At 44.4% G+C, this 27,840-nt stretch overlaps 1 protein-coding gene across 1 annotated transcript in view; it reads right to left on the bottom strand.

The window, feature by feature from the left end:
• PTEN (phosphatase and tensin homolog) overlaps nucleotides 1–27,840 on the bottom strand; it is a 48,599-nt gene that overhangs the window by 17,657 nt on the left and 3,102 nt on the right. Inside the window, exons 2-5 of the mRNA XM_041473086.1 lie at nucleotides 14,884–14,968; nucleotides 10,556–10,600; nucleotides 5,719–5,762; nucleotides 2,384–2,622 (exon numbers count right to left, since the gene is read on the bottom strand). Of these exons, the coding sequence (XP_041329020.1) occupies nucleotides 2,384–2,622; nucleotides 5,719–5,762; nucleotides 10,556–10,600; nucleotides 14,884–14,968 (413 nt within the window). The remainder of the gene's footprint in view (nucleotides 1–2,383; nucleotides 2,623–5,718; nucleotides 5,763–10,555; nucleotides 10,601–14,883; nucleotides 14,969–27,840) is intronic.

Raw genomic sequence — 27,840 nt, forward strand, 5'->3', positions numbered from 1 at the left:
ATAAATCAAGACCTTCTCCAGCTGTGGGAAGGTAAGCTGCCAGTCTTTGTCACTAGAGTAGTGTGTCAGTATCTACCATAAGGGAAAAGTGGGATAAACTAATCACTTCAAACAGTGGAAGCAGCAGCTTCTTTAGAAGACTTCTTGGGGGGTTACTTCTTCCCCAGCTCTGACAACAGACAAGTACAGTTCTTTATCCCATTTCAGAAAACCCTTTGTCTCCTTTGGTTCAAAAGGAAAACAAAAGTCACTCATGTTCTACAGTGCTGGAGTCAGACAGACACAACCATGCAGCCCACACTTCCTAATCTTCACCACTCCCTTCTTCTGACTAAGCTCCCCCCACTACAAAGAGTTTCAGAAGCCAGAAGAGGCAGCTTGTAGAGGAAATAAAATACCCCAGGAGAGGGTTTGCTCAGAGACAGCCCGGGCTCTGCCATGTCTTGTTACCCAGCACAAGAACAGCCTGTGCAGCAACTCCGAGCCTCACCTCCAACAACTCTCACTTGATGGTGCAAAGGCCTCCCTGGAGCTGCTTCTCCCAGCAGGCACTTGGGAAAAGCTGGCTCCAGAAGTACTCAGGGCTGTGCTCTTGACCAATTAGTCATACTTCCTCTTGCAATTAGACTCACACTTCCTGCCAGCACAGCCTGAGCCCTCGCAGCAGCGCTCTGCTGTGAGCATTAATGGCACCAGTGATTGTAGCTGGGCTGCTCTCAGCAGCTACAGGTGAAAAGTTGTCCTTGCTTTACACCAAGAAAATCTGGTCCTTATTAAAGCCAGTTTTCCTTTATCATATCTATGTTGGCCCAAAAAGAAAGAAAAAAGGCATTTGCTTGTCCCTTTGTGCAAACAGCTCTTTTGATGCCTCATTGACTTTGAATTGAGGAAGTCAGTTATACAAAGGTGTGGTGAAATATCAAATCAGAGAGCAGCACTTGACATATAACACTGAAATATGGGCCACAAGGGAAGAAAAGGCTCCAGAAACCTGCACTGGAATACCTGTTTATAAACACTACTGAAGGATTATGTGAATCACATGCTGCCCACTGGCCACATCAAGATAACCAGGCTCAAGTGGAGCTGGGAAGGGAAAAAAGTCAACTCTTGCAGTAGAGACACTGAAACCAAAACAAGCTGCTGGTTACAGACAGTATTTACAGTCAGGTAAACAAGGCTCTCCCTACTCCTGTTTACTCAGTTCTCCCTCCCCTCCAAGATGCCCAAGGTACCCCTGGGGTACTGATAAACCCCAACTGGCCTTACCCCCAACTTGCAAAAATACAACCTTCTTTTCACAAAGGGAAACTGAGGCACAGCATTTCACTGTGTATTTGCTCAGTTCTGTAGCTTTCATGCTGCTTTATCCAGCTCTGGAGATAACCTTTATCAGCAGGAGTAATCTGCTCTGTTTATTCAGCACACTGCTCATTCCTAGCCTCTCTCATGCACTTTTACCAAAAGCCACAAGTTTTGATGGGAAATCTTGATCTCGTCTCCACTCCAGCATGACACCACAACCAACTCAGCAGTATATGGAATAACAGCTCCACCTTGTCAGCAGAGCAGACTGAGGAGTTTCTTACTCCTTCCAATGAATTAACAGCCAAATTCTAAAATTCTTTATGGGACATTTATACTCTTAAGAGCCTTCAGACATGAAGCTCTTCTTATTGGAGACCAACACACTGAAATTAATACTTTGTGTAAATACTCCAGGAACAGGGAGAGCTCTGTACTTCAGGAGGTTGAAACTGGCTTGCAGGGTGATCCCCCTGGGATGCTCAACCAACACACTCAGGGAAATAATGGAAGATGAGCAGGGAACCTTGCTAAAATGACCTTAAAATTCACATCTTATCATCTTAGGAGAAAATTTCAAATAAGGAAGTTAAATTCTCATTAATGAGGCTAACCCTGCCAGAAAGGTCCTTAACTACCCTTTACAGACAAGGGGCATCCAACAATAAGGGCCTTCCAGTTGGGATATTCCCCTATGCACCTCCAAACCCCACCACAGTGGTTAAGGGAACCTGAGGAGATGAACAACTCATCCATTCAGGCAAAATCAGCTGGAACAATCCTCTCATTTGGGCTGAAAATGCTGAATGAGAAAGTTCACTGCCCCTCTGATGCACCAGGCAGCAGAACAGTGCTGAAAAAGCCATTTAAAATCAACTGGCCAGGTCTTCTTGGAGAGGACATGTTAAAACCAGGTTTGATGTTGTGACTAAAGCTTTTCCTTTTCCAACTGCAGTGATCTAATCCTATTGGAGCTAAATCAGACAACACAACTTAAAGGGTTTGAGCATCAAATGGATCTCAAGGAGGAAAAGCAGCAAGTTTTAGGTAGAGGGACAGAAGAACAGCAACAGCTCACCTTCTTGTCTCTGGTCCTTACTTCCCCATAGAAATCTAGGGCTTCTTGGGCCCTTAAAAACTTGCCTCGATGCAACAAATATGCACAAATCATTACACCAGTTCGTCCCTTTCCAGCTTTACAGTGGATTGCTGCCACATGATTGTCATCTTCACTTAGCCACTGGTCAAGATCTTCACAAAAAGGTTTGATGAGCTCCAGCTGTGGTGGGTTATGGTCTTCAAAAGGGTACTGTGCAACTGCAGGGAGAAGGAGGAGTTCATCAGAACCTCAAAAGGCAAAGCAAGCTCAGGTCACCTTTGTGACAAGTAAAAATTAAGTTATTCACCACCCCATCTCACATACTGATATGTATTTTTAATTCCAGTATTATTCAGTGTATCATAAGCACTGCAGATATTTCTCTATTAATCTGTAAGCAGGCATCCTGCTCCATGGAGCAACTATTTCACACCTCTATTGAGCTGAGCTGCACAGGCTCTGTAACATGAATTTTCCAGAATTTAAGAGCTTGCTGGCACACAGAATAACCTTGTGAAAAGCCATTACTCCAGCAATAATTAAACTACCTGCTGAGAGAGAACAAGGCCGGACCTCAGTCACTGAGCAGACAACAGGAACTTTGCTGAAAAATTACTGAACATGGCTGGGTCTGCATTGGGAACAAAGTCTCAGAATCTGCTCAAAGGCCTTGTGAAACAAAAACCTGCCATTTCCAGATTTCAAAAATGGTAATTGGGAGAGAAATCTCAGGTAAGGCACTGGCAATGCTTATGGGGTTTAGAGTCAAAGCACTGAACAATGCTGTCCTTTCTGATAATGGGTGTACCCACACACACTTTTCCATCTAGGGATGAAAAGAATTTCAAGTGATGCAGGAAATGCAAGAAAACTCAGGAGAGCTAAAAATAAGCACTAAGCAGAGAGAAGCACCCAAACTTCTCCCACCTGAGATCAGATGAGGGACAGTATCACCCTGACCAGCAGAACTACACACAATGTTCTGGTTTCAGCACAACAGCACTTAATGAAGTGCACCCCAATTCCCCACCCACAGCCTTGGGATCTTACAAACACAACTCTGGTTCACTTCAAAATTCTCAGCTAGAGACACCATTTCCTTTTCTGGGCTAAAAATGAATACATTTCATTTTTCTGGCAAGTGTCTGTACTGGTTTTGTAAGCACCATTCCGCAGTCACACATGCAAGGCTCCTTTTGATGAATCCCCAAGGACTCCAAGAGCACAAGCGAGGGATGAAGCTATGGAACTGCTGAAGGGCTGCAGGACAAGTCCACAGCCTTTTGGAGGGATCACCAACTTTATTCACTCACAGGACAAACTGCCCCCCCTTCATCTCCCAGAAAAAAATGGGGAGGCTGATAAAGTGAATAATCTTTGCTAAAGAGGCAACACATGTTCACAAACATGAACACATGAACTCTTCCACATGGAAGATCCAAAGGCTCCCCAAATGATCCTTAAACATTTTATGTGAACCTAAAGATGGAATTTATTTAGAAATCTCTAAGAGAAGAAGCTGCAAAAATGCTGCAAATTTGTCTGTACAGCTTTGAGTTTATCAAAACCACAGCCAGCAAGATTTCCATGAAAGGGGGAGTGAAAGAGTCCTGAAAGAACAGCCTGAAAACTCCCAAGTAGTCACAGGATGCTGAAGATGCTCTCAAAGATTTGGAATCAAAGACAAAACTTGTGATACTTTCTTCAAAGCTGGAGTGAGAAGATGAAATGGGTGCCCTGGGATGGTATGCAGGGATTAAGAGGAAAGAAACATTAAGCTGCACAGTCTTGAGAAGGTGCAGCTCCTCCATGGATTTTGATTCCTTACAATGGAGAATAATCCTGCTTGCTCTCTTTTCCAGCCCCTACACATTGCAAGAAGAATCCCATAGCACATAAGAGTTTAAAAAAAGAAAATCTGTGGCAAAGCAGAAGGCAATTCCAGCATGGAAGGATTTTAGAAACTGGAAAAACCATGGACACAAAGCTACTTCCCAAAGAAGAGCTTTCAGTGTTTGGGGTTTAATGTGATGCAAGATCATCCTGGGTGAATAATGAACTATTCTGGTGCTTCATGCTCAGTACAATCAGAAGTTCCCTTTGCAGTCAGTTCACTTCAGGATTTTCAAGTACAACTTTTGTTCCCGTGCTTAGGGAAGTCCTGAGTCACCAATTTGGTTATCTGAGGTTAACTAATTCGGGGATGCAGCATGTCTTGTGCAGAGGAGCTGTGAAAGGTGCTGTCACAAACAGCGTTTGGGGTGGGATTGACAGCGAAGGGAGCTGAGCACCCCCGTATCAGAAAGCAGAAACTCAAGCAAACATATGTTGTGGCCCTATTAGAACATGTCCTCTTCTCTTCTTCCCCAAAGCTCTGCTCAAGCAGATCCTAAAATACTTTTTCCTTGCTGGTGAGTATGGAGTGAGGTTTCAGGGCACTGTCATTCAACATCCTAAGAGCAAATCAGAAGCGCTGACGACTTCAGCAAGACAATTTCAGCCCTTCTATATTCAGACATTAAAGCAGCCAATTACATTTTGGTCACGTTCTAAACCCTCTTCCATAACTAGATGGATGGTTTAAAATAATAATAATGGAAAATAGAATTTGAGCCATTGCTATGATGCAGAAGAAGCCCAAAATTTGTTCATCTCCTGCGATTCCCTAGGCACAAGGGCTCCTCATCTACCCTCATCTGAAGCACAGGAACTACAACTTCTGAGCAAGAAATGCACCTCTGCCCAAAGAACAAAGGTAAATCTGCATTTATTTATCATCTGGAGAGGTAATTCTGACACAAAGCTACATCAGTATCCACTCACAAGGTCAAAAGACACCCTGAAAGACTCCCCACTGCTTTTAGCAGCTCTGCAGTGTCTAAGACCCAGCTCATTTCTAAGAGACATCACATGGAAATTAATTTTTTTTTTATCTTCCCAAAGTTGCTTTATACACACAGTGATAATGGTTTAAACATTCTCCATTTCCATCCTTCATAAAAACCAGACTCCTCTGAGCCTCACATGTAAATTGTACAAGGAATTTGTATTGAACTGAACTGAAACTTCTGTGTAACCCATTCTGCAGCAATTTTTTTTGCAACTGTAGACTTTTTATTAGATCTTGATCTTTAACTGTCAGGAACACACTTTTTTGAAAGCACCAAGAATATAGCAAGTTTTTCCAGTGACTCAAAGCAATCTGACATCATTCCTTGTGCCCAAATCTCCTACATGACTATTCATCAGCTCCTCCTTTAGGCCTTCATTCACTGAGGTTTAAAGAGAACACACATCAGGCAGTAAAAACCTACCTCTGCAGTTAAATTTGGCGGTGTCATAATGTCTTTCAGCACATCTGAAAAAGAAAAATAGACAAGAGTTCAAGGCAAGTCTCTGAGGCACTCCCAGCATCTGTCACACCCTGGGAAATCATGCATGCCCATCACCTTTATGATTTAAAAGTAGAGGTTACACACAGGAAAAAAAAAACTGTTTTGCAGCAGACTGCTCACTAAAAAGTGAATTATTTTACTGAAGGCAAATACTTACTCTCTGGTAATTGTAGTCCACGGCTATGTTTTAGTCAGTGTGACTCAATTTATGCAAGTATGAGTTGAGTATTCACCTTCTAACCCCGAGCACGAGCAGCTCCAGCACTGGAGCAGCTTTGTGCTGCCAAACACCTGGAGAGCAGACAGCTGTGACCTTCACGCAGGGATGCTGAACCCAGGACACAGCTCAGGGTGCCTCAGCAGCACTGTGGGTGCTCAGAGCAATGGGGATCACAAGGACATCCAGCACAAACCCCACTAACATTATCACAGATCACTTGTACCAAGCAGAGATTGTGGCACTGCTCTGTCACTTGGCATTGATTCCTGGATTTAAGTGACCCCTGAAGGCCAGGCAGCCACGTTCCCCCTCAGACCTGGGAAATGGCACACTGAGTAGAACACCATGAGGGATTAAAAAATAGTTTTGTTGACACCAAGGATACAAAATCAATGGTTGAACACAATCCTGGCTCAGCTGCACTAAATTGTGGGTATTTGCAGCCCATTTCTGAAGGCTCTGGAGCTGCAGCAGTCTCTCCCCACCCACAGAGACCCTCTCCAGCTAGACAAAAATACAGCAAACCACACTGGATTTGCCTTGCCCAGGGATAAACAGCAGTGATGAGACACAAACCACTCCTCAGCTGGGCTCTAAACCAGCACCCTAAGGAACAACCAGATCAGATCTTGGGCTAAGGGGAAAGAAGGCAAGAGTGGATACCCTCCAGAATTTTTCTTGGAGCTGCTCCCTGCAGGGAAGATGATGTGAGTAGAGTGCAGTTCAGAAAGGAAAACTGAGAACAATCCTGCCTCAAATCCTGCCAAGACCAGCTTGGATGGGGACCTGAGCAGCCTGACCTAGAGAATGGCATCCCTGCCCACAGCAGGGGGGTGGAACATGATGGTGTTTAAGGTCCTTCCAACCCAAACCATTCTGGGATTCTATGAAAGAGGACACCAGGCTGAAACACAACTGCTGCAGTCATTTCAGCAGACAAATCACACCTAGACCTTCAGTTCTGATTACAGCCTGTGCTCTTCACAGGATTTCAATTCCCACACCAGTTTCAGGAGTGCTATGAACTCATCTCTGCTTCCCAGGTATGTTATGACTGCAGCCTCTGGAGCCATGCAGAGCTTAGCTGACACTTTCAGACACACAAACCTTTGGGCTGCTCCTTGTGTGACTGTAACTGGAGCCTCCCAGTGCTGCCCTGAGCTCTGCCCATGACACAGCCACAGGCAGCTCTGCTGGGGCTGCACATGCTCTCAGGGCTTCCCTTTCCCTGAATTCCAGAGCCTTCTCAGCTCTATCCTCTGCTAGGGAAAAGCCTGGCAGCTCTCACAGCTCCAATCACATTGCTGACACTTGCTCTGGGTCAGAAGTGACCAGGTTAAGCTGGCAGAGAAGAGAGGCTGGATGCCTTTGAGAAGAGAGGCTGGATGCAGGATGTCCATCCAAGGGGGATGGAGCAGCCAGCAGCACAGGATCTTGGGAAGCTGCTGGGAAGCAAAGCAATTACCACAAAGCATCTTATCCAGGAAAGTTTCCTGCTTCCTTCTAAAGAAACACCCAGCTCAAATGGGCACTAAGAGATGAAAGTCTTTAAAACATTTTAAAAAAACCACACATGGGCAGAAAAACCATCAAATTTGGAACTTTGAGAGAGTATCAGTGAGTAGAATACCATGAGGGATTAAAAAATAGTTTTGTTGATACCAAGGATACACAAGCAATGGTTGAACACAAGCAGTGCAGAGCTCCTGGCTCAGCTGCACTACATTTGTGGGTATTTGCAGCAGAAACCCCACCAACACACACTCTGGGGATACTGGTGGGGCTTAATGCTTCCAGTGCATCTGGGGTGGGGTCTTAAACACTATTATAACTCAAACAGCATCAGATCTCCAGATGAAACCTGAATTTTTTTTAATTTTTGGGGTTAAGGAGGGGTTTGGATGTTCTTAGGATCCTCCTTAGGATTAAAGTGAGTTTAAAGCAACCCAGAAGCAAAGTGCTGCCAGGCAGGCACCCTGCTGATCAGTCATGGTGCCACTGCTGACAGGACCTGGGGCTTCCTCTGCCAGAGCTCAGCCCCAGGGACACAGCAAGCACAGAAAATCCCCATTTTCATCACAGCTCCTTCCTTTAACCACCTGCCTGCAGGACAGCTCAAGGAAACCCACTGGAGAAGATGGAGATGATTACACCAGGGCAGGTGACAATGTGTCAGCATGGGAAGTTAGGAGATCCAAGTGGAAGAACAGATTTAAAGGAGATTTAAAGAGATTTAAAACAGATTTAAGGAGAATACTGAAGAAATAGAAAAGGCAAACAAGAGAGAAGCAACACAAGAAGGAAAATTAAACTGCTCAAACTGCTGGGAAGTTAAAAGTCAAGATGTGAGGATGGGGCATAAGTGACATAGTTTCAGAAAAATCTGTAAATCCTTTTAGATAAAACTGCTCAACACACACATTATTATCAACTTCATGGAACAGCTACCTTAAGGGAACTCAAATCCCATGACAGATTTTGAAATAATTCTGACTATAATAATGTAACTCCTCTGAACTCCCACCTCCTCCTTTGAAACACAGACAATAGATCATTATTTACAAAGGATCAGCTTAATCTGAAGAAATGGAGTTCTCTGGAACACCTGATGGATGCAACTCCTTCCCATCTCCTGACCAAACCTTGCCACAATTCACCTGATTGGCATTTCACGTGTATAAATTTTGCCTGCATAAGCATTAAGATATCTTCCAGACAGTTTTATCCTCTGAAACTTTTCATCTGAGGATGAATAAAGTAATTCTAGCAAGATTCATTTGTGATTGTTTTGTAGTTAACAAGAAGGAAAGAGATTTTTATATAAGGAACCTGAAGACAAAACCTTTGGCACACCTGGGCAAGTTTTTTCCACAGCTGAAAACAAACACAGCAGCAACAGAAATGTCAAATGCATTTGTCTCATCACTGCTCTTCTCCCTTACAAACTTTAAAAAGCTGTTCCTGTGCAGGGCTGGGGGACTGAGTTGTGCCTTTTTACAGTAAAATGAGGCAGCTGGCAGACAGCAAAGTGGAAGCTTAGCAAGGAGCTCCTCAGGCAGGTGGTACTTGAAAAGATGCTCATCAGTTTTCCTAAAATCCTCCTTTCTGACACAAAACCTTTTTGGTTGTTACCTGGCCCCTCTGGAGCCACACTGGAACAAGGGGCTGAGCACCAGGCCCTGTCAGGGACACCAAAGCCACCTTCCCCAGCAGGTGACAGCTGCACTGGCCCCAGGCAGCAGCAGGAGAGTGGCTTTAGCTGCCCTTGCTCTGCTCTGCTGCTCAAAACAAGCAGGGGCTGCCAGGAGGCTTGGGGGGGGAAGTGATGAACCAGGGGAGTTTGAGTTTAAATGATCCAGATCTGCTGAGCTCCAGAAGATTCCAAAGGCAGAGAGCCAGGAGTTACCTCCTCTACCTGCACCTCCATGCCAAGGAGCCATCAGCTCTTCTGGGAAGCACTGGCCTTTCCACCCAGAAATTTTATCCAGTTATTAAAAGGATGACACTCTGATTTTCCTAAGCTGGAAAATCTAATTTTGCTACTGAACTCTATGAAAGGTGACCAGTGTCTCTTCTTTTTATGTATCTTTTTCTGCCCCACAACAACTTCAGTGACCACTGGGAGGTTCCTCAGCTTCTACTGTCACTTCTCTCCAACATCAGACAAAACAGATGCACAATCCCTTAGCTAACCTAGAGGCAGATTTAAATCCTTATTTTTAAATATTTGCTTTAATGACTGACAGATTACAATGTCATGTATTTCAGTACTACAGTAGTTTTTCTATTAAAACTATATTAAAACTATATATTTAAAAACATTCATTAAAGAAAATAATAAAGTTGTAACAGTTCAGAGAGTCAATCTTCAACTTGGATTTTTAGGAAAAAAATGAGGGGTAGAAAAACCATGACTCTTCGACATCACTAAGTCATTTATACAAATGAAATTAGTCGAAGCTAATGAATAAATTAGATGAAGGAACAGCAACAAAAACCTAAAAAAATAAAGCCAAAACCAGAAAGCTCCTGTAACAGTACCAGCTTTCTGCAGAAACTAAATTTTCAGAGAAGTCAAACCACCACCAATTGCTCCAACAGCTTTTTTTAAGTAATAAACAGGGACACACAAGAAGAGGGAGGAGGCAAACAGAGCCTTGGTACCAATGCAGTTTCATTTAAAAAAATAGAGAAAAATCCAGGAGAATATTCATTTGGCAACTGGACATTAATACATGAACAGAAAGCCTGCTGTGAATTACTTTTCACTTTTTAATCACATGGCCCAAGCTCCAGATGGGCTGGATGCCAAGTCATTTAAAAGCGTTCAAGTAACATGAATACACACCAGCATTTCATTTAACCTCACTCAGCTCCACTAAATGAAGTACCAGTGCTCTCAATCAGGCTTAATTGTTTTAAGAAATGTGCAAAACATCTCCAGCTCTGCTTCAGGACAGCAACAAGCCACTTGCACTCCTCAGCTATTTTTAGAAGTCATTATTTTGGAGAATGTATATTTAAGAGCATACTTACAGATTGTATATCTTGTAATGGTTTTTATGCTTTGAATCCAAAAACCTTCAAGAAAAAAAAAAAAAAAAAGTATGCATGAATATACATTAAATAATATTGACCTTAATTTGCAGCATCCTTAAAGCAGCACCCAGCATGTGCAGTTCTGCATTCCCAAGCCCAAAAATCAAGGAGGAAGAGTGTTGGAAACTTCACTCCTCCAAATAATCCAACAGCATGGATAACACTAATGCAACTAAGGGAAGCAAGGTCTGACCTGAAACTGAAATATTTACTGTACATGGACTGATTTTCTGATTCCTAAACCACCTGCAGGTCACTGTAAGAAGCTGAGGAAGGCTTGGTTATTTTCAAACAGAAAGCATTGATCACACCAGGTATCTGGAAACACTTCCTATTTAATCACCTGTGCCAAACATTTTGCCACAAGGAAGAAAAGCAGGTAAAGTAACTCTTGTGTTCCAGTTCCAGCCAGAATCATTCACTTCAACCCCAGATTTTTTATTATTTGCCACTGAAGTCTGTCCCAGTGATATTGTGGGTTTTGGAAGGAGGACCACTCCACTTTTTCACACTCATTTCATTTCCATGCTCACTTTGGAACACAAACTTCCCCTACAAGCCTCGGCGAGCCAAACTGCAAGCATGATTCATCAGAACTGCTGTGATTATATATGATGTGTCACCTGGCAATGTGCAAGAAGAAATAACATGCAAATGTTTACACTTAACATCATCAACAGTGTGTATCTGCACATCAGCCAGAAGGAATTTAATTAGCCATGACAGAACATGCTGTTCAAATTGAAAAGAAACACTAGCTGCTAAAATCCTGGAAAGCTCAAGCAAAAACAAGCTCTGGTTATCAGTCATAATATTCCAGAAGAACCTAGAACAGCTCTGTGGTTAAAGGCCTGCACTAGAATGGGAACAGATGTGAGTGTGAAACTCCAAGAGCAGCAGGAAAAAGAATCCATGAGTGCCACTGGTGCCCCTGTTGGCAGCCTTGGAGAGCCTCAGGAAGATGGTGGATAAGAGGATTTGTTTCAGGAGATATTCCTGTTTGTTAACACACACCAGAGAGTGAGGAGAGCTGGCTCTGCTTTTCCAGGAATATCCCCAGAGTGGAGTATAAGCTTCTAGGCAAGGATGTTTTTAAGGACAAAATTCCATCCAAAACCTCTCCAAGTGTCAGTCACAGAAGACAGCCAGCAGTGCAGGTTATACTTCTCATCCAGCATCAGCCTGGAATTTGTCAGGGTACCAGCTATTGAGAAAAAGCCCACTGCTGGATCCTGGCTCAATACCAACTGCTCAGGAGCTTGAGCACCTTGGATTTCTGCATAAAAAACACTTGGAAAAAAACTCCCCAATAAAAAGATGACTGGAGCAGATGAGGACTGCAACATGCTGAATGCTGCATGATCACATTTTATTCTTGTTTAAAAAGAGAAGGCAACAAATGTAATAATACTTGAGCATCCAGTTCCCTGCAGCCACTTAATTTACATCTCTGCTTATCTTAATTTGGTTGATGATGCTTTTAGGTGATCACTGCTCCTTTTGATCAGTGTTTATGGACAGCTTAATAATTATATAGGCATTCCAGTACTAAAATCTAATTTACACATATCTACCTACTCAACCACTAAAATGTATTTTCCTTCATCCAGAAGCTACTGAAATCAAGGCTGTGAATGGATAGAGGGCCTTCAAAGACTCCTGCCTATCAATATTTATTTACATTATTCTCATGTTAGATTAGGAAGAAATTCTTGGCTGGGAGGGTGGGCAGGCCCTGGCACAGGGTGCCCAGAGCAGCTGGGGCTGCCCCTGGATCCCTGGCAGTGCCCAAGGCCAGGCTGGATTTGGGGCTTGGAGCAGCCTGGGACAGTGGAAGGTGTCCCTGACATGGCAGGGGGGGCACTGGATGGGATTTAAGGTCCCTCCCAAGCTACAAACTCCACATTTCCAGCCAGCTTTCTTTCCCAGCAGTCAGAGGCATCTTTTTATAAAGCTGATGGAATATCCAGTCCCTGATAACTCCACCTTTGAAAATTGTGGGACAGGGGCAAAGGCTGGACATTGGATAAATCACAGAATGGTTTAGGTTGGAAGGTATTTAAAGCTCATTTCCTTCCAGCCCTGCCATGAGCAGGGACACCTTCCACTGTCCCAGGCTGCTCCAAGCTCCATCCAGCCTGGCCTTGGGCACTGCCAGGGATCCAGGGGCAGCCACAGCTGCTCTGGGCACCCTGTGCCAGGGCCTGCCCACCCTCCCAGCCAAGAATTTCTTCCCAATATCTAATCTAACATGGGAATAATGCCCCTGCTCACCAGGGCAGCAGAGAATGCAGGCACTGCACCTCCCCCAGCCAGCTCAGCTCCAGGCTCTGACACTCTCAGTGCTATTTGTGGATGGTGATTTTCGTCATGACAGTGGAACATGCAAAACCAAGCCCCTGGAGCCCAGCTGAGTGCAGCTGTGCAGGGAGCCACTGCCTCCAGAGCACTGACTGTCAGGTGAGGCTGAGGAGTCCTCCCAGGGTGGGAATGGAGGAGTTCAGCTCTCTTCTGTCCCAGCCTGGCTGCAATCCCCATGGAAATTCCTGCAGCTCTAGTTTTGTCTGCCAACAACTGCAGAATCATGGAATCTCAGAATAGTTTGGGTGGTGAAAGACCTTAAAGTCCATGCAGTGCCACCCCTGCCTGGCTCCAGCCCCATCAGCAACTCAGTGGCCCCCTCTGGACTTGCTCCAAGAGTTCCACATCCTTCTTATGTTGGAAGTACCAGGTGGGGTCTCAGCTGAGCCCAGGGGCAGAATCCCCCCCTCCCCTGCTGCCCACGCTGGGGCTCAGCCCAGGGCACGGGGGGGTTCTGGCTCCCAGCTCTCACCCCCAGCACCCCCAGCTCCTTCTCCAGGGCTGCTCCAGCTGCTCATCCCCTGGATTGATCCTGGGAGTTGCCCTGACCCAGGGGCAGCACCAGCACTTCACTGAGGTTGGTGCAGGCTCAGCCCTCCAGCCTGTCCAGGTGCCTCTGGATCCATCCCTTCCCTCCAGCGTGTGACTGACAGCCACAGCTCAGTGTCACCACTGGACGTGCTGAGGGTGCCTCAATCCCTCTGTCAGTGTCACCCACAGAGCTGCTGAGCAGCACCAGCCCCTCAGAGACCCCAGCTGTCCCTGGCCTCCACAGGGACCACGAGCTGCTGCCCACACCACTTTGCCTGCAGCCATCCAGCCAGTCCTGCATCCACTGAGTGCTCCATCCATCCAACCCGGGTCTCTCTGGTTCAGACACAAGGATGCTGTGTGGGAACACTCTGCACAATTATGAGACACTCCCTGTGACACCTCCCAGCTGGGAGAAGCACCTCCTTGCCCAGACACACCCAACACCTTCCCTAAAAACCTTCCTGCATGATCCCTCAGCGCAAAGACTGAGTCTCTCACAGAGCTACTGAGCTCAGGACTTCAAATGATCTCTCTCTCTCTCTCAAATGATCTCTCTCTCTAAAAGCACCACTTTTCAAAAAAATCACAACTTTGAACCCTAAAGCCACAAACTTTTTAGGCAGCTTCTACCAAGTGTTTGGTTTTTAATGCAACTTCTCACACTCTCCAGGTAGGGTTTTAACTAAGTGAATTACAACAGTGTTCCTACAATACTCCCCACCTCTTCCTCAACTGCAGCCAGCAATTCAGAGCAATGACTTTTTCTGAACCTATAGGGGTTTTTTACCAGCATTAACAGATTTTAGGTCATCTTTCTCCTAGTCCATAATTATTCAACACAACCAAATATAAAAGCCTTTATTTAAAGTAATTTACTTTTATATTTACTATTTGAAATACGTTTCAAATTTACTATTTGAAACAAATGTTTACTATATTTGCTGTTTGAAATCAGAATTTACTAATCAAGCACTTCGTTTATCAACTGAAGAAAGGATAAGGGCAAACTTATCCTGAAATACCTTAAGTTACCTGAGGAAACTCTTGACACTGAAGAGAGCCATTGGATTGATGTCTTTCTATAAGTAAATAACCTCTTTTTACTCCAACACAAGTTACTGTAGTCAAATTTTCCCATTAAAAAAGCAGATTATATGCATTTGAGATCAACCCAGAACAGCAGCCTGCCCATTTTTTGTTGTTTCCAGCACTTTTCAGGATAGCTATTAAGGCAATATCTACAAGATGTAAAAAATATCTCAGCATTTCTACAAGTCAGGAACACAGCCTTTCCTCAGCAGGACATAAATGAGTGTAGAAAAGATTATTCCAAGTTTTATAAGTTAAGGAAAAGAAAAAGAAAGCCTTACCTTACTACATCATCAATGTTGTTCCGGTACACTCCTTCAAGCCTCTCCGCAGGAAAGCCCATAGCAATTATGTTTGGATAAATATCTGAATATGCAAGTCATGGAAATATTTATAAAGCATGTGAAATGCCTACAAAAGCATTAAATGGATATTAATCAAATGTGTAACTGTACCCAAATCAGAGCAACAACTCAACAGATTGCATGCAATAGGTGGGAATGTGCAGATCTGAAAAGGATTATATACCTTATAAAAAAAAAAAAAACCAACAATCACCCACTTCTGAACAAATATTCTCATTTCTTATTCTGAACTACCTGCAATTCACTTGCCAAAGGCAACCCAGGATAAAAGAATTTAAGAAAAGTACCTCTTAGCCAAACAAATCAATGCTAAGGAAAAAGGGCAAATAAGAAAATTTTAAGTTTACACTTAGAGTTGATGTAGTAAAGAACTGCTAGAAAATTACTGGTATTTATTTTCCCCATGGTGAAATTATATATGGATTTTTTTTTAACAGAGTTCTAGAAAAGAAAGTCCTCCCAAGTTTAAAGCATTATTAGAAATGATAATGTAGTGAAAAAGCTCAGCTGAAGAGTGAACCAGAAATGAAAGCAGCAGCTCGAAACAACCCATACCCTGCCACATTAACATACTCCTCCTCAAACTAATTTTAGCAGGAGCAAGAACAAAGCTTGATATGTTTGAAGTTGGCCCTGCTTTAAAAAGGGGGGCTGGAGGAGGTGATTTCCAGAGGGCCCTCTCAACCTGAATTATCCTACCCTTTTAAGATTTGTTTTTATTTTCATGGTCAAAATATACCAAAGCTCCAAAGAATAATCACATCAGAATGGGAGATACTGTATTGGCTTCCAAGATACTAAAATTCCAGTTACTTGTGCACAAAGAAAAGCCTGAAGTAGGACACAAACTACTCTACTCCACCCTTGCAAAATTCCCACAAGTCCTCAAGAGCAGAGCAGCACAGACCAAGTTCTGCATTGACACCATTAACTGCAAGGCTTCAGAACAACATTAGGAACTGAATACACGGAAATAAAGTTTTGTACTCTTGGAAAAAAAAAAAAGAAATTAGCATTTACTGTGTTGTAATCCAAGTATTAATAGACATTGGTCTGCTTGGGCCATTGAACAGATCATTTGTACAGACAAAGAGAAAACTATGAAAAAGCTTTGGAGTAAGCCAAATAAATATTTGTGACTGCTTTAAATACAGACACTGAAACAGGTTTGTGTCTGGTTTCCAGTTTATTCTGTACTTGCCCAAACACTAAAAAAAAACACATATTGGGAAAAAACCCCAACCAAACATTAAAGTGCTTAACTTATAGAGCTTAGGATAAACTCAAATCACGAACTTTGAATTTCCCTCTGATCTATTTTACTCAGCAAACAGTTCACACCTCTTTAATTAACAAAAGGTGCAATATAATTAGCAATGTCTTCACTGTTTTATCAGTTATTCCCTGCCATAAGCAGAAGAAATTGGTTTTATACTATATTAACTGAATTACCTGGCTAATACACCCCATCACTCCCTCCTCCTTCCCAATTTCAGCCCGATTCCTCCCTACTCCCAGTTCCATTCCAGCATTTCTCCTGCAAAGCCCATCCTCATGCATCCTGCTCTCAGCAGCAGGGCTACACAAACCATAAATTACCACAGCAAAATAATCCAGTATATCAGTCTGCTTTCCACAGCACCTCTCGTAGAAGACAAACCCTCATGCTGGCAACAGGGGGAAAACAATTTCATTTTGACACATCAAAACAAAACTCAGTTTCAGCTGCAGCATCACCCATGGGACAGATGCCCAAACTTCACTGAATTGTGAGTGACTTGCTCACACTTCTATTTGCAATCATGAGCTTTCCTACATTTGTTCAGGCACTGCAGCCCATAGCTGACGCTCAGATGCTTCTCCTCTCCCAGGGGCTGAGACAGGAGATACTTTCCAGGATTCCCAGCTGGTGCAAGAGAGGCAGACACACCCCCTGAGCCAAAGGAACAGAACATCTTAACAGCAGCGTTCCCAGCCTGCTCACACACTGCTCCAAACACCAAAGCCTCCAAACACGCAGGCACAGGCAGATAAAAAATTCCAAAATAACCGGGGCGCTCCCAGGCTGCTGGAAGCTCCCAGCTCTCCCTGCTCCCCTCCCTGGCTCAAGGGCACAGCTCCCAGCCATTCCTGCTCCCAAACTGCTGCACGACTGCCCCACAGCAGCCAGCAGGCTGGGAAAGCTCTCCAGGATCAGGAGTGCAGCCTTGGACTGACTGATCAGCACCTGGGCAACCAGGAGGCACTGGGAATGCTTCAGCTGATCCTGGCAGTGCCCCAGGCCAGGCTGGACAGGGTTTGGAGCAGCCTGGGATAGTGGAAGGTGTCCCTGCCCATGGCAGAGGGTGGCACTTTAAGGTTCCTTAAACCATGAGATTTAAGGTCCCTTAAACCATTCCATGATTCTGTGACCATTAGAATCATTTTTACATTTTAAACCAAAAGTGGGAATTGCAAAAGGTGTTCCCCAATATTCCAGCAAGGACAATGAAAAAATACTTCAAATAGAGTGGAGGGGGGGAAATATGAATCTATTTACTGAGGCCACCTTGACAGGAGGAAGAAAACTTCCCTGGAGGGTAACAGAGCACTGCCCAGGGAGGGTGTTGAGTTTCTCACTCTCTGGACACATTCCAAGCCCACCTGGAAGTGCTCGTGTGTCAGCTGCTCCAGGTGACTCTGCCTCGAGAGGGAGCTGGACTGGATGATCTCCAGAGGTCTCTTCCAATCCCAACTATTCTGTGAGCCTGTGATGCTGATTCACTAAAATTATTTTGTGTGATCTGGGTCTTTGCAACCTGACAGCACAAAAACCCAACTCAACTTGGCTCAAAACGAAATATCCAACAGTGAGCCTCATGGGGAGGAAGGGCTGTTTTTAGAAAAACCTGATAATTTTTTTAAACACGCAAGCCAATGTCTCCCCCACCTAAATATAATCGTCCTGAAGCACCTCAGTGATTATCTCAAAGCATTAGACTGGAATGCAGCTCACAGCCACTGCTGACTCACCCTGGTGTCTGCACAGGGCTGGTGCCAAAGGACACGGCCCCAGCGACGCCCTTCCAGGCACCAGGCTGCATCTGCTCCCAAGGGAAGCACGAGCAGCAATCACAAACCCATTCTTACTGCTGAGGAAGAGAATTTTGGGGCTTTTCAATACATGCTGACATAAACACTCCTGACAGCACGGTGAAGAGAATGCAGAACCATCAAATATCCCGAGCTGGAAGGGACCCACAGGGATCCTGCCCAACCCTGGTCCTGCACACACACCCCAACAATCCCATCCTGTGCATCCCTGAGAGCATTGTCCAAGTGCTCCTGGGGTTCTGGCAGCCTTGATGTGCTGCTTTGAAACTCTTGTGGTGGTTCAAAACAACCAAAGAATGCCTTTGCTTTAGGGAGCACTAAGATGGAAGAACAGAATGGAAGTGGTGCTGATGTTTGCACAGATGAATTAAATCTCTGAGCAGAAATTGAAGTTTCGTCACTTAAACGGAGAAGCTGTCATAAAGCAAACTTCTTCCACTCATCCTGTGAAAAGATACCCCAAGATCTGCAGCAAGTGGAGGGCATGATTGTTCCTGCACCCCTCCCAGCCTGTTTGTATCCCCATGCTGGGGAATGAAACTCCTCTTCAGGGACAGGGACAGCCCCTGATCACTGCAAGGACCAGTTCAAGAGCAACCATCCACTGAGCATCACCTTCAGCAGGCTCTGCTCTCACCAGCCACACACAACAGCTCCCAGACACCCCTTTTCACACCTCTCTTCATTTAACATCGATTTCCAAAGCTGAAATTAAGATATTCACTACCAAGATGAGATTTCTTACACAGGAGCTTGGGAAGCTGGGCTTCCATTCAAAGGAAGAACTCTGAGTCATCATGAAATTGGTAACCATACTGCTAATTTTAGAAATCTGGGAGAACTGATCATTTAAAACGTGCAACAAGCTCATTATCAATTCCAAGCTTTTTTTTTTTTTTTAAGACAGGAAAACAAAAATGGAAAAAGCCTCAGTCATTTACTGAGTCTGTTCAACACATGTAAAAACAAAGTCAACCAAAGTGGTGTAACTACCAAAATTTCATAGGATCATAGGATATGCTGAGTTGGAAGGAAGCCACAAGGATCCACAAGGATTTGAAATGGACTTCTTAAAAAGCATGAAATAAATCCCACCACGTTTTGCCAAAGTAGCTCTTTCCTAAGATACTCATTCCCAAAAAATGGCTTTAACAGTTTTTAAAGTACTCATTCCTTTCTCAGTATTGTAAACATGGAAGCTGGGATTTTAGTGCTGATAATAAAAAAAAAAAAAATTACCATGGACAGACCCATGATCACAGAACCATAAATATCCTAAGCTGGAAGGGATTCACAGGGACCACTGAGCCAGCTCCTGTCCCTGCCCAGACACCCCAACAACCCCACCCTGAGCATCCCTGGAGCAGTGTCTAAACCTTCCTGCAGCTCTGGCAGCCTCGGGGCTGTGCCCATTCCCTGGGGAGTCTGGGCAGTGCCCAGCACTTCTGGGGGAACAACCTTTCCCTAAAATCCAACCTAAACCTGCCCTGGCCCAGCTCCAGCCATTCCCTGGGTGCTGTCCCTGTCCCAGAGAGCAGAGATGGGAGCTGCAGCCCCTGGTGAGCTCTGCCCTCAGTCTCCTCCAGTGAACAATCCCAGTGTCCCCAGCTGCTCCTCATGCAGCCCCTGCAGACCCTTCCCCATCCCTGTGTCCCTCCTTTGGTCACTCTCTGGCAGCTTTACTCCTTTTCTGTACTCTGGTGCCCCATGACACACAAGGCAGAACACTAGAACACCGTCCTCCACTCAAGTCTTATCACCAACTACACAACTCCACTTCCAAAGGAGCCAAGACAACACCGTGCTGTGCCCAAGGAACCTTAAAATCAACATCCAATTATCTGCTAAATCACCCAATGCCACAATGATGATTTGTCAATACTGAAACCAGACCATTGCAAATAATCCATGTGCCACTGCAGAAACGCCTTTGCTCTAATGCTGCTCACAGACTGAACAAAACACTCTCCTTAAAGCCTGAAATCATTCCCACATTGCTGAAGATGACAGTCTTTCCAGTTGCTATGAGAAAAATCCTGGATCATTATGCAAATCAGCTGTTATAATCACTTTCAAAAATAGCTGTCTATATATTCACATTATGCCAAGACCAAATTAAAGAATATGCAGTATACACTTGCAATTTTTTACATACATAGAGATATAAAAGTAAATTACTCATGTTGGTCCTGTAACTGATTTTGCTCACAAATTCAGACTTTTTCCTAATAATGGAAAGTGGCCAAAAAAGCATAGCAAAACATTTACCAATTCTTAATTCTTAAAGAGTCACAAGGAAGCTGCAAAAACCAACAGCTGCAGCTCTTCCTGCAGTGATCAACATTGTCAGCTAGTAACTGTAACATCATTAGAATGTCTGAGTGATTTTATGAAGTCCCATATTTCCAAGTATTTAACCCCTGATCCTCACTCCACTCTTAAGGTGGCTATAACAGGAAAACAGAGAGCAAATTACCTCATCTCCTATTTTACAGGCAGGCCAGAGCATTCAGTGCTTCAGAATTTACACACAGCTTTTTAAACCCAACACTGAGACAGGTTTTACATCAAAACACAAACGAAAAACAACTTTAAAACTCACAGCCCTTTGCAATTTTACAAATATTTATTATTTACAAGGGCCTGGAACAAAAGGAAAAGGGGGAACGGCTTCCCACTGACAGACAGAAGGTTTATATTGGATATTGGGAAGAAATTCTTTCCTGAGAGGGTGGGCAGACCCTGGCACAGGGTGCCCACAGAAGCTGTGGCTGCCCCTGGATCCCTGGCATGTCCAAGGTGAAGATGGACAGGGCTTGGAGCCACCTGGCACCATGGAAGGTGGCCCAGCCCATGGCAGGGGGTGGAACTGGATGAGCTTTCAGGTTCCTTCCAGCCCAAACCATTTTGGGATTCTGTGAATCAAGGGCTTCAGGAAGATCTAGCAAGCATCAGATTTCATCTTTCTGTAGAAAGGAAATTTCCAAGAAGATGAATATTCCCAAAGCTGTGAATGATGGAGCTATTCAAGTTGTGCTCTGGAGCTAAAAACCTTTCTGCACACCCTGAACCTGACACCTGCAAATAAAACAACAACAGTCCATTTCTCCCAACCCTGAGCTCCCGGCTCCCAAATTGGAATTTCATTTAACAAAGAACAGCCTTAAATCGAGGAATCTACAGCCTGAAAAAAGCTTCACAACTGCCAGGAATGCTAATTTTCACTTCCAGTTCAGGCTAGGGGAGGTTTGGCCCTGCTTTAATCTGCTCCCCACCAGCCCACTCCTCATCTGCTGCCAGCTCTGCTCCGTGTCACCCTCACCCTCCTGCCTGCGAGGGGACCCAGCCACCAGCACGGGGTGGCCAAGCTGTCACTGCCACGTCCTGTTTGACAGCAAAGCCCAGGAGCAGAGGACAGCATGGCTTTGAAGGCTCCCAAAGTTGCTTTGCTGTCTGAATTAGCCTGCAGGTTTCAGAACTCCGGCTGCAGGAGCTGTGTGAGGTGGTCTGGCAGCACAGCTAGGCTGAAACGTTCCCCTGGTGACTTCCAGCTCTTTAACTCCAGCTTAAACAAGTCCACAGAGCAACAGCAAGGGAGAAAAAAAATCAGCACTGCTCTAACTGTTCAACAGCTTGACAGCCTGGAGCTACAGGGGGAGTGTTACAAGAAGTGTCCACACTCCATCCTCAAACAGATTTAAGAGCCCTGACAAATGGCCAAGCTCTTATTAGTGCCATTTGCTTGACAGCATCCCAACAACAAAAAAGAAAATGACATAGGAAAATATACCCAGGCAAATCTAGAAGACTTTCCTGACATACATGCTGTTTAAGCTGTACCCATGAGTGCCTTCTTTATTTAACAGGCAGCATTTCCACTAGCCAGCATGAAACGTTAAATAAGTTTAGTATTTTTCTAGGAGCCTAGATCATCAGGAAGTATAGAGGAAATGAACAGGAAGAAAGTTCTTCAGAGCAAAGGAGGATTCCTTGTAGCCAGCCAGCTGCACTTGTCAACTCTACCATCTGTGCCTTAAACAACAAGCAAAGGGACCAACTCAGATGTGGCTGAAACATTTTATCATTTAGAAGAAATGCATTTAACCCCTTGATGCTCTATATTCCAACAATGACTCTTTTCCCCCCAATTTTTTAGGGGTTTTTTAAGCTTCCAGCTGCAATTTAAATGCAACAACCCAGATAAGGAGTAACTGCAACTCCTTCATATCCAGGAGGCAAACCTGCCCACACGAGGTCATGGGGCTGACAAAGGTCTGGAGGGGAACTCAAATTCTCACAGCACAAAGAAATAAATCACAAGATGCCCCAGGAGGATATGCCAAGTTGTCTACATCCACAACTCACTTCTGGACCTGCTCATTATATTGCATTTGGGAGCCATCCCAGAGCAAGAGTCTCTCCCTTCATCTGTGGGGTGTAGGAAATGTGTCCAGGAACTCTCAGCCATATGGAGGCTTTGATGAAGAGTTAATGGGGTCACGTTAAGATTGGGGGAAAAAAACCCACAGACCTCACAGCATAAATAGCAAAAATGGTAACAAAGGCATGAGAGATGATGGCTGCTCTAGAGAACAGTTTGTAGTGACAAAGGCTGAGAAAAAGGCACCTGAAACTTCCATTTCAAAGTGGTCTGGAATCACAAATAAAGATACAAAAGCATGCAGCGAGGAAAGGAAACAAGAGCTCTTGTGTAGAGCTGCAAGAAATGCCTGGACAATGTTCTTAGGCACAGGGTGGGATTGCTGGGGTGTCCTGTGCAAGGCCCAGAGCTGGACTCTGATGGTCCTTGTGAATCCCTCCCAGCCCATGAAACCCCTCTAAAATAGCTGACCATACTAAAGGACACAGAAAAGCTGCCCTTCCCATTCAGAAAGAGCTAAGAGCAAACAGGAGCCTAACAAATGATGCATCAGACTCTGTGTTCTGGATCCAAAGTTTGACAGAACCCTGCAGCTGTGAAGGCAGAGACTGGGCCTGAACTCCCTAACTCAACCCCAAATCCAGACCTACAATCCCAACAGATTTCCAGAGGGAAACATGCAGAGGTCCAGGGAAGAAAGTTCTTTTGTTTCTGCTGACATTTTGGAAAGGCCACATCCCATCTTTCCATAGCCAGCCTGGCATCCCAACAAGCTGCAACAACACATGGTGGCCCAAGGATGATGGTGCAGAATCCCAGGATCACTGAGGTTGGAAAATGTTCTGGGATCATCAAATCCACCCTGTGACTGACCCCCACCCTGTCACCCAAACCAGAGCATCGGGTGCCACATCCAGCTGTGCACATGAGGCAAGACAGGAGGGACTGAGCAGATCCCCTCGAGAGGAGCCAATGCTGTGAGAAGCTGGACTACCACATCTCAAATTGAGTTTTTAAGTGCCAAACTGACCTGTTTTAACCACCCAACGCAGCATGAGCTCTTTCAAGCAGAGCTGTGAGATGTCACCGTGTGTTCCCAGTGCACCACCCCACTTTGCAGGATCTCCCTGAACCACCACTGTGTACTTAAGCATGTCCTAACCTCAAACACCCCCAGAAAAACACAGGAATTTTATTCACCAAAGAGAAGCCAGCACAGAAGAGTCACTACTTTGATATTTACTGACAGGAAGTGAAAAATGGCTCAGACTCAACTTTTTGCAAGCCTGAAAGAACATCCAAAAACTTTCAGAGACAAGGGAATTTAAAATAGCTCCGGGGTTGCAGGACAAATACAGCACACTAAAAACCTTCACAGAACAGAAACTACAAAAAGTAGGCTTTGTATGGATTTATCAAACCTTAATGTGTGTGGGGTGGGTCAAAAGAAAATAAAGGTGAGTGGCAAAACAAGACACAAGGACATTCTAATAAGCCACTACTCAAACAATAAGCCCCAAGTAGATAATTTTATCCAAATGAGATCTGGTGTTTCCCTCCTCTAAATGTTAGCATAAAAAAAGGACATTACTTCTCTAACTCACCCACACAAGAAATGAAAGAACAGAAAATACACAACTCTTCAGTTGTAGCCCAATATATACCCAGGCAATGCAATGAATTAAGCAGAGGCCTCTAAGAAAATTAATCATGCAATTAAAAGCTATTATACTACAGCTCCACAAAGGCAGAATTAAGTTTATAAAGACATTTCTTAAGCACTTCACTACAAAAAACTGGATATTAAGCAGTTTTTCTGCACTGCTGCACGCTGGGGCTGTGGAGCTGGGAGTTCATCTTTAAAGGGAACAATGCCAGCTTTTGCAATAGTCATCATCCCAAACACAGAGCAGTTGAGTTTAATTTTTTTAGCTGCACAGTCAATTACCATTTGAATCACAGAGCCACCACTTGAGCTACATTGCCTAAGAATCGTTATTAAGATAACCTAGATTTATGCAGCATGATACAGGGCCTAATTGCACAATTATTTACTTCCATTCTACAAAAATGCCTTTTTTTTTTTTTTTCCAGGGCCTCACAGGCAAGACAGCAAACGAGGCAGATGACGACAGAAGCAAAGAGGATGCTGGCTTGAATTAGAAACTGGAACAAGGATTTGTTTACATCTGAAATATCAACCTGGGCCTAAGACACATCCAAAAACTAAAAGAACCCAAAGGAGAGTCAACCACCCACAAATAATCCATGTTTCAGGAGACATCCTGCTCTACAGGGCCACATTTCCAAATAAATTCCCTTCTTACAGCCCACAAATTGCCATTCCAGTAACTCACAGGAAAGCACAAACTCACACAGCTTTAATCCCAAAAAATCTTCACCCAAGTGCCAAATCAAAGGAGCCCACACTTCCCCTAGGATTTAAGATGAGGCACAGGGCATATCCAGGAATTACTATACACAACTCCAGGCTATATATCCTATTTTCCTGCCTGAAAAAGCCATGCAATAAATTAACCTCCCAACATCCACCCTGTATCAGGCACAGTAAATGAATAAAAATCACACAGAGCTCTGAGTTGCTCCAAACTAGAAAGGAGCTGGGCTCTGGGAGTTAGTTATGAGTAATGACAGTATCTTTGGTCTCTAATGTAATTAAGGGATTTGACAGCTCAGCTGCCTATTCCCTCCCTTCTCTTCCAGTTTGTCAGAACACAGCAATTGTCCTTTAAATCATTATACAACAACCATTTTCATGTTTAAACCTGTTGTAGGGGAAGATTCTGGCTAAGGTACCAGGGTATAATTTGTCAGCTTATGCAGCATTAATATGGCAACAACATTAATCCATTATAAATATAATTTCATTTAAGGAACTATTCAGCGATTCACAACCTGCAAAAACTTGGTGGACAGAAGCTTTACATATAATATTTCAACTTGGTATTTGTACTCCCTGAAGTTTAGTTTTGGCTTTATGCTTTTTAGCACAGGGGGGTTTTAACACAACATCATTTCAGGCGTATTATTACTGAATAAATTATATCAATTGCTTCCACAACAAAGAGGTGTCCAAACCAACCTACAAGGAAGAGAATGGAGAGTACAGCCACCTCTCTTACGGGAGAAAATGAAGATAATTCTGTATTCCTCTACACAGTGTTTTAAGACATCAATACTCACTGTCTCTACAGCAGTCACTGTGCTCCAGAACACTTTGGTAAGACAAGCAAGCTCTTCTTGGTGTCTTAAGTGCAGCACTGAGTAGGCAGCAACAGGAATTTTGTCCCAGAGAAATCTGCGAGCCCCAGCCTAGCAGTTATCTAGAGCCAGCTAATCTCTGTGCATGTATTCTACTGCAGCAGCAACAGCAGCTCCAGTGTTGCATAAGCTCCACACACAAGGCTCCATCCTCTCCCAGGTCAGGGGAAGGCAGATGGAATGATCCTGTGGACAGAAAGGCTCTTTCCTGAGCAGCGCAGATTCCTAGAAAGATGCATTTCCAAAATTCACCACCCTCCAAGACTCCAGCTGGACCCAGTGTTGGGGCTGGCCAGTCAACCACACAAGAGTGTGGGGTGGGATTTCCACAAGTCCTCAACAGTGACAGAACTGTCCTCAGCGAGCAAGCCCCACAAAGTAACTCCTTGAGTGCCAACACCTCATCAGTCATAGTGCAAGCAAGAGAAAACTTGGATTTTCCCTTAAAAAACACTCAGACCCAGTGCTGGTCCTAGCAAAGCTGGCATTTGATTCAACATTACCCTCTTCATATTTAACAGCAAAGCTCTGGATGTTCTGAAGACTTCACACACTCCACTGAGCTTAAAACCAGGCTCCAATCATTAATCACTTTGGCTGGGCATTTTCTAAGAGGTCACCATATAAGAAATATGCAGGCCCAACTCATTTCTCTGCCCACCTTGAGAAGAACACACAGCCACCACTTCAGCTCCTTCTGCCTACTTCAGAGTGTGCACAGGCAGGTATTTGTTAATTTGGAGTTTAGCTTGTGCAAACAGTGTCCACACACACTGAAAATTTCTGATGATCCAAGCTGAAGCCTTTCCCTAAGAATCCTGCATTACATTTAAACAAATGCAAAGGGACAAGCTGTAATTTGTGAGGGCTTTTCCTAAGTCCCTTTCTGAACAAAAGCAGTGGAAAAGCAGGGCAGGAAGGGGCTCGGTGACTCTGGAGGGGATTGCACCCCACAGCACCTGCTGGAGTGTGGGGTTTGAAGGCTTTAGCTGTCCAACACCCCTATCCACACAACTGGGGCACAGGGCTTGGGGTGTTCTGGGTTGTGAGGAGCAGTGAACCACCTAGCCCATGTCAAATCCCAGAAGAGAAAATGCAGGAACACATTTGCAGCAACCACCACCTCGCTTTCTCCATCTGGACAGGTCAAACCCTTTCATCCTTGCTAAGTGCAGAAAGAGCAATCTTCCTGGGATCAAACACAACCTGTACCAAGCAGGGAACTGAAACTCTGCTGAGTCCCCAGCCAGCAGGGCTGCTGCAGCGCTCTCTATGCAAACAGACTTCTGAGATTAATTCAGAGCAAAACTGGCACTAATCTTGTCCAAAACCCAACATCATCCCAGGCTCCAGAAGCAAAATGAGTCTACTGGGCTCTAAACACTTGTTAAGGAACATGGTTTACTTCAGAACAAAGAAATACTTTCCCACCAATAAAATGCATTGCCAGTTGGTCTCTTCTAGTTTCTTCTAAACCCTCCCTGTGCTTGTGTGCAAGACAAACTCGTTACAAAACCTCTAACAAACTTCAATTTTAAAACGAGACCAAGTCTTTTAAACAAATGGCATTTCCAGCTCGGGCTCTATTTTTAAACACAGTATAGACCTCATGCCACTAATTCACTTTTATTTTTTTTTTCCTGGAAGCTGAGCCATTTTGAGTCAAGTCCCATAATTTAAAATTTCATTAAAAATGCAAAGAGCTTTAGGACTGCAAACAGCATAAAGCAGTAAGAGATTCTAAGGAGCTTCCTCCAGCAATTTCAGCATTCCCTGCCTTTCATTCCACGAGACAAAGGACGTGTGAGACGTGTAAACTGCTCCCAACATCTCCTCTGCCTGAACGTTGCTGCAGTTTGTAGCACTATGTAGGTCACGAGCTCCACATGCTTCAGTCAAGCCCTAGGCTCAGCCTAGCTGCCCGTTTGCACCCCTGTCAGAAGGCCTGGGGACACGAGACAAAGTTTAACCCGAGCTAGGACTGGCACAAGAAGCAGTTACATGGTTTTTTCCCCACTTGCTAAACTCACACTCAAGAGCTCTTAAGATACAGGCAATCCATGCACTGCTGCATGGAAATGTTTTCTCTCTGCTGTTCCCTGCAGTGAAGGGGGCAT

This window comes from Pyrgilauda ruficollis, unplaced genomic scaffold, assembly GCF_017590135.1.
Source record: "Pyrgilauda ruficollis isolate IOZ18807 unplaced genomic scaffold, ASM1759013v1 scaffold11, whole genome shotgun sequence".
NCBI lineage: Eukaryota > Metazoa > Chordata > Aves > Passeriformes > Passeridae > Pyrgilauda > Pyrgilauda ruficollis.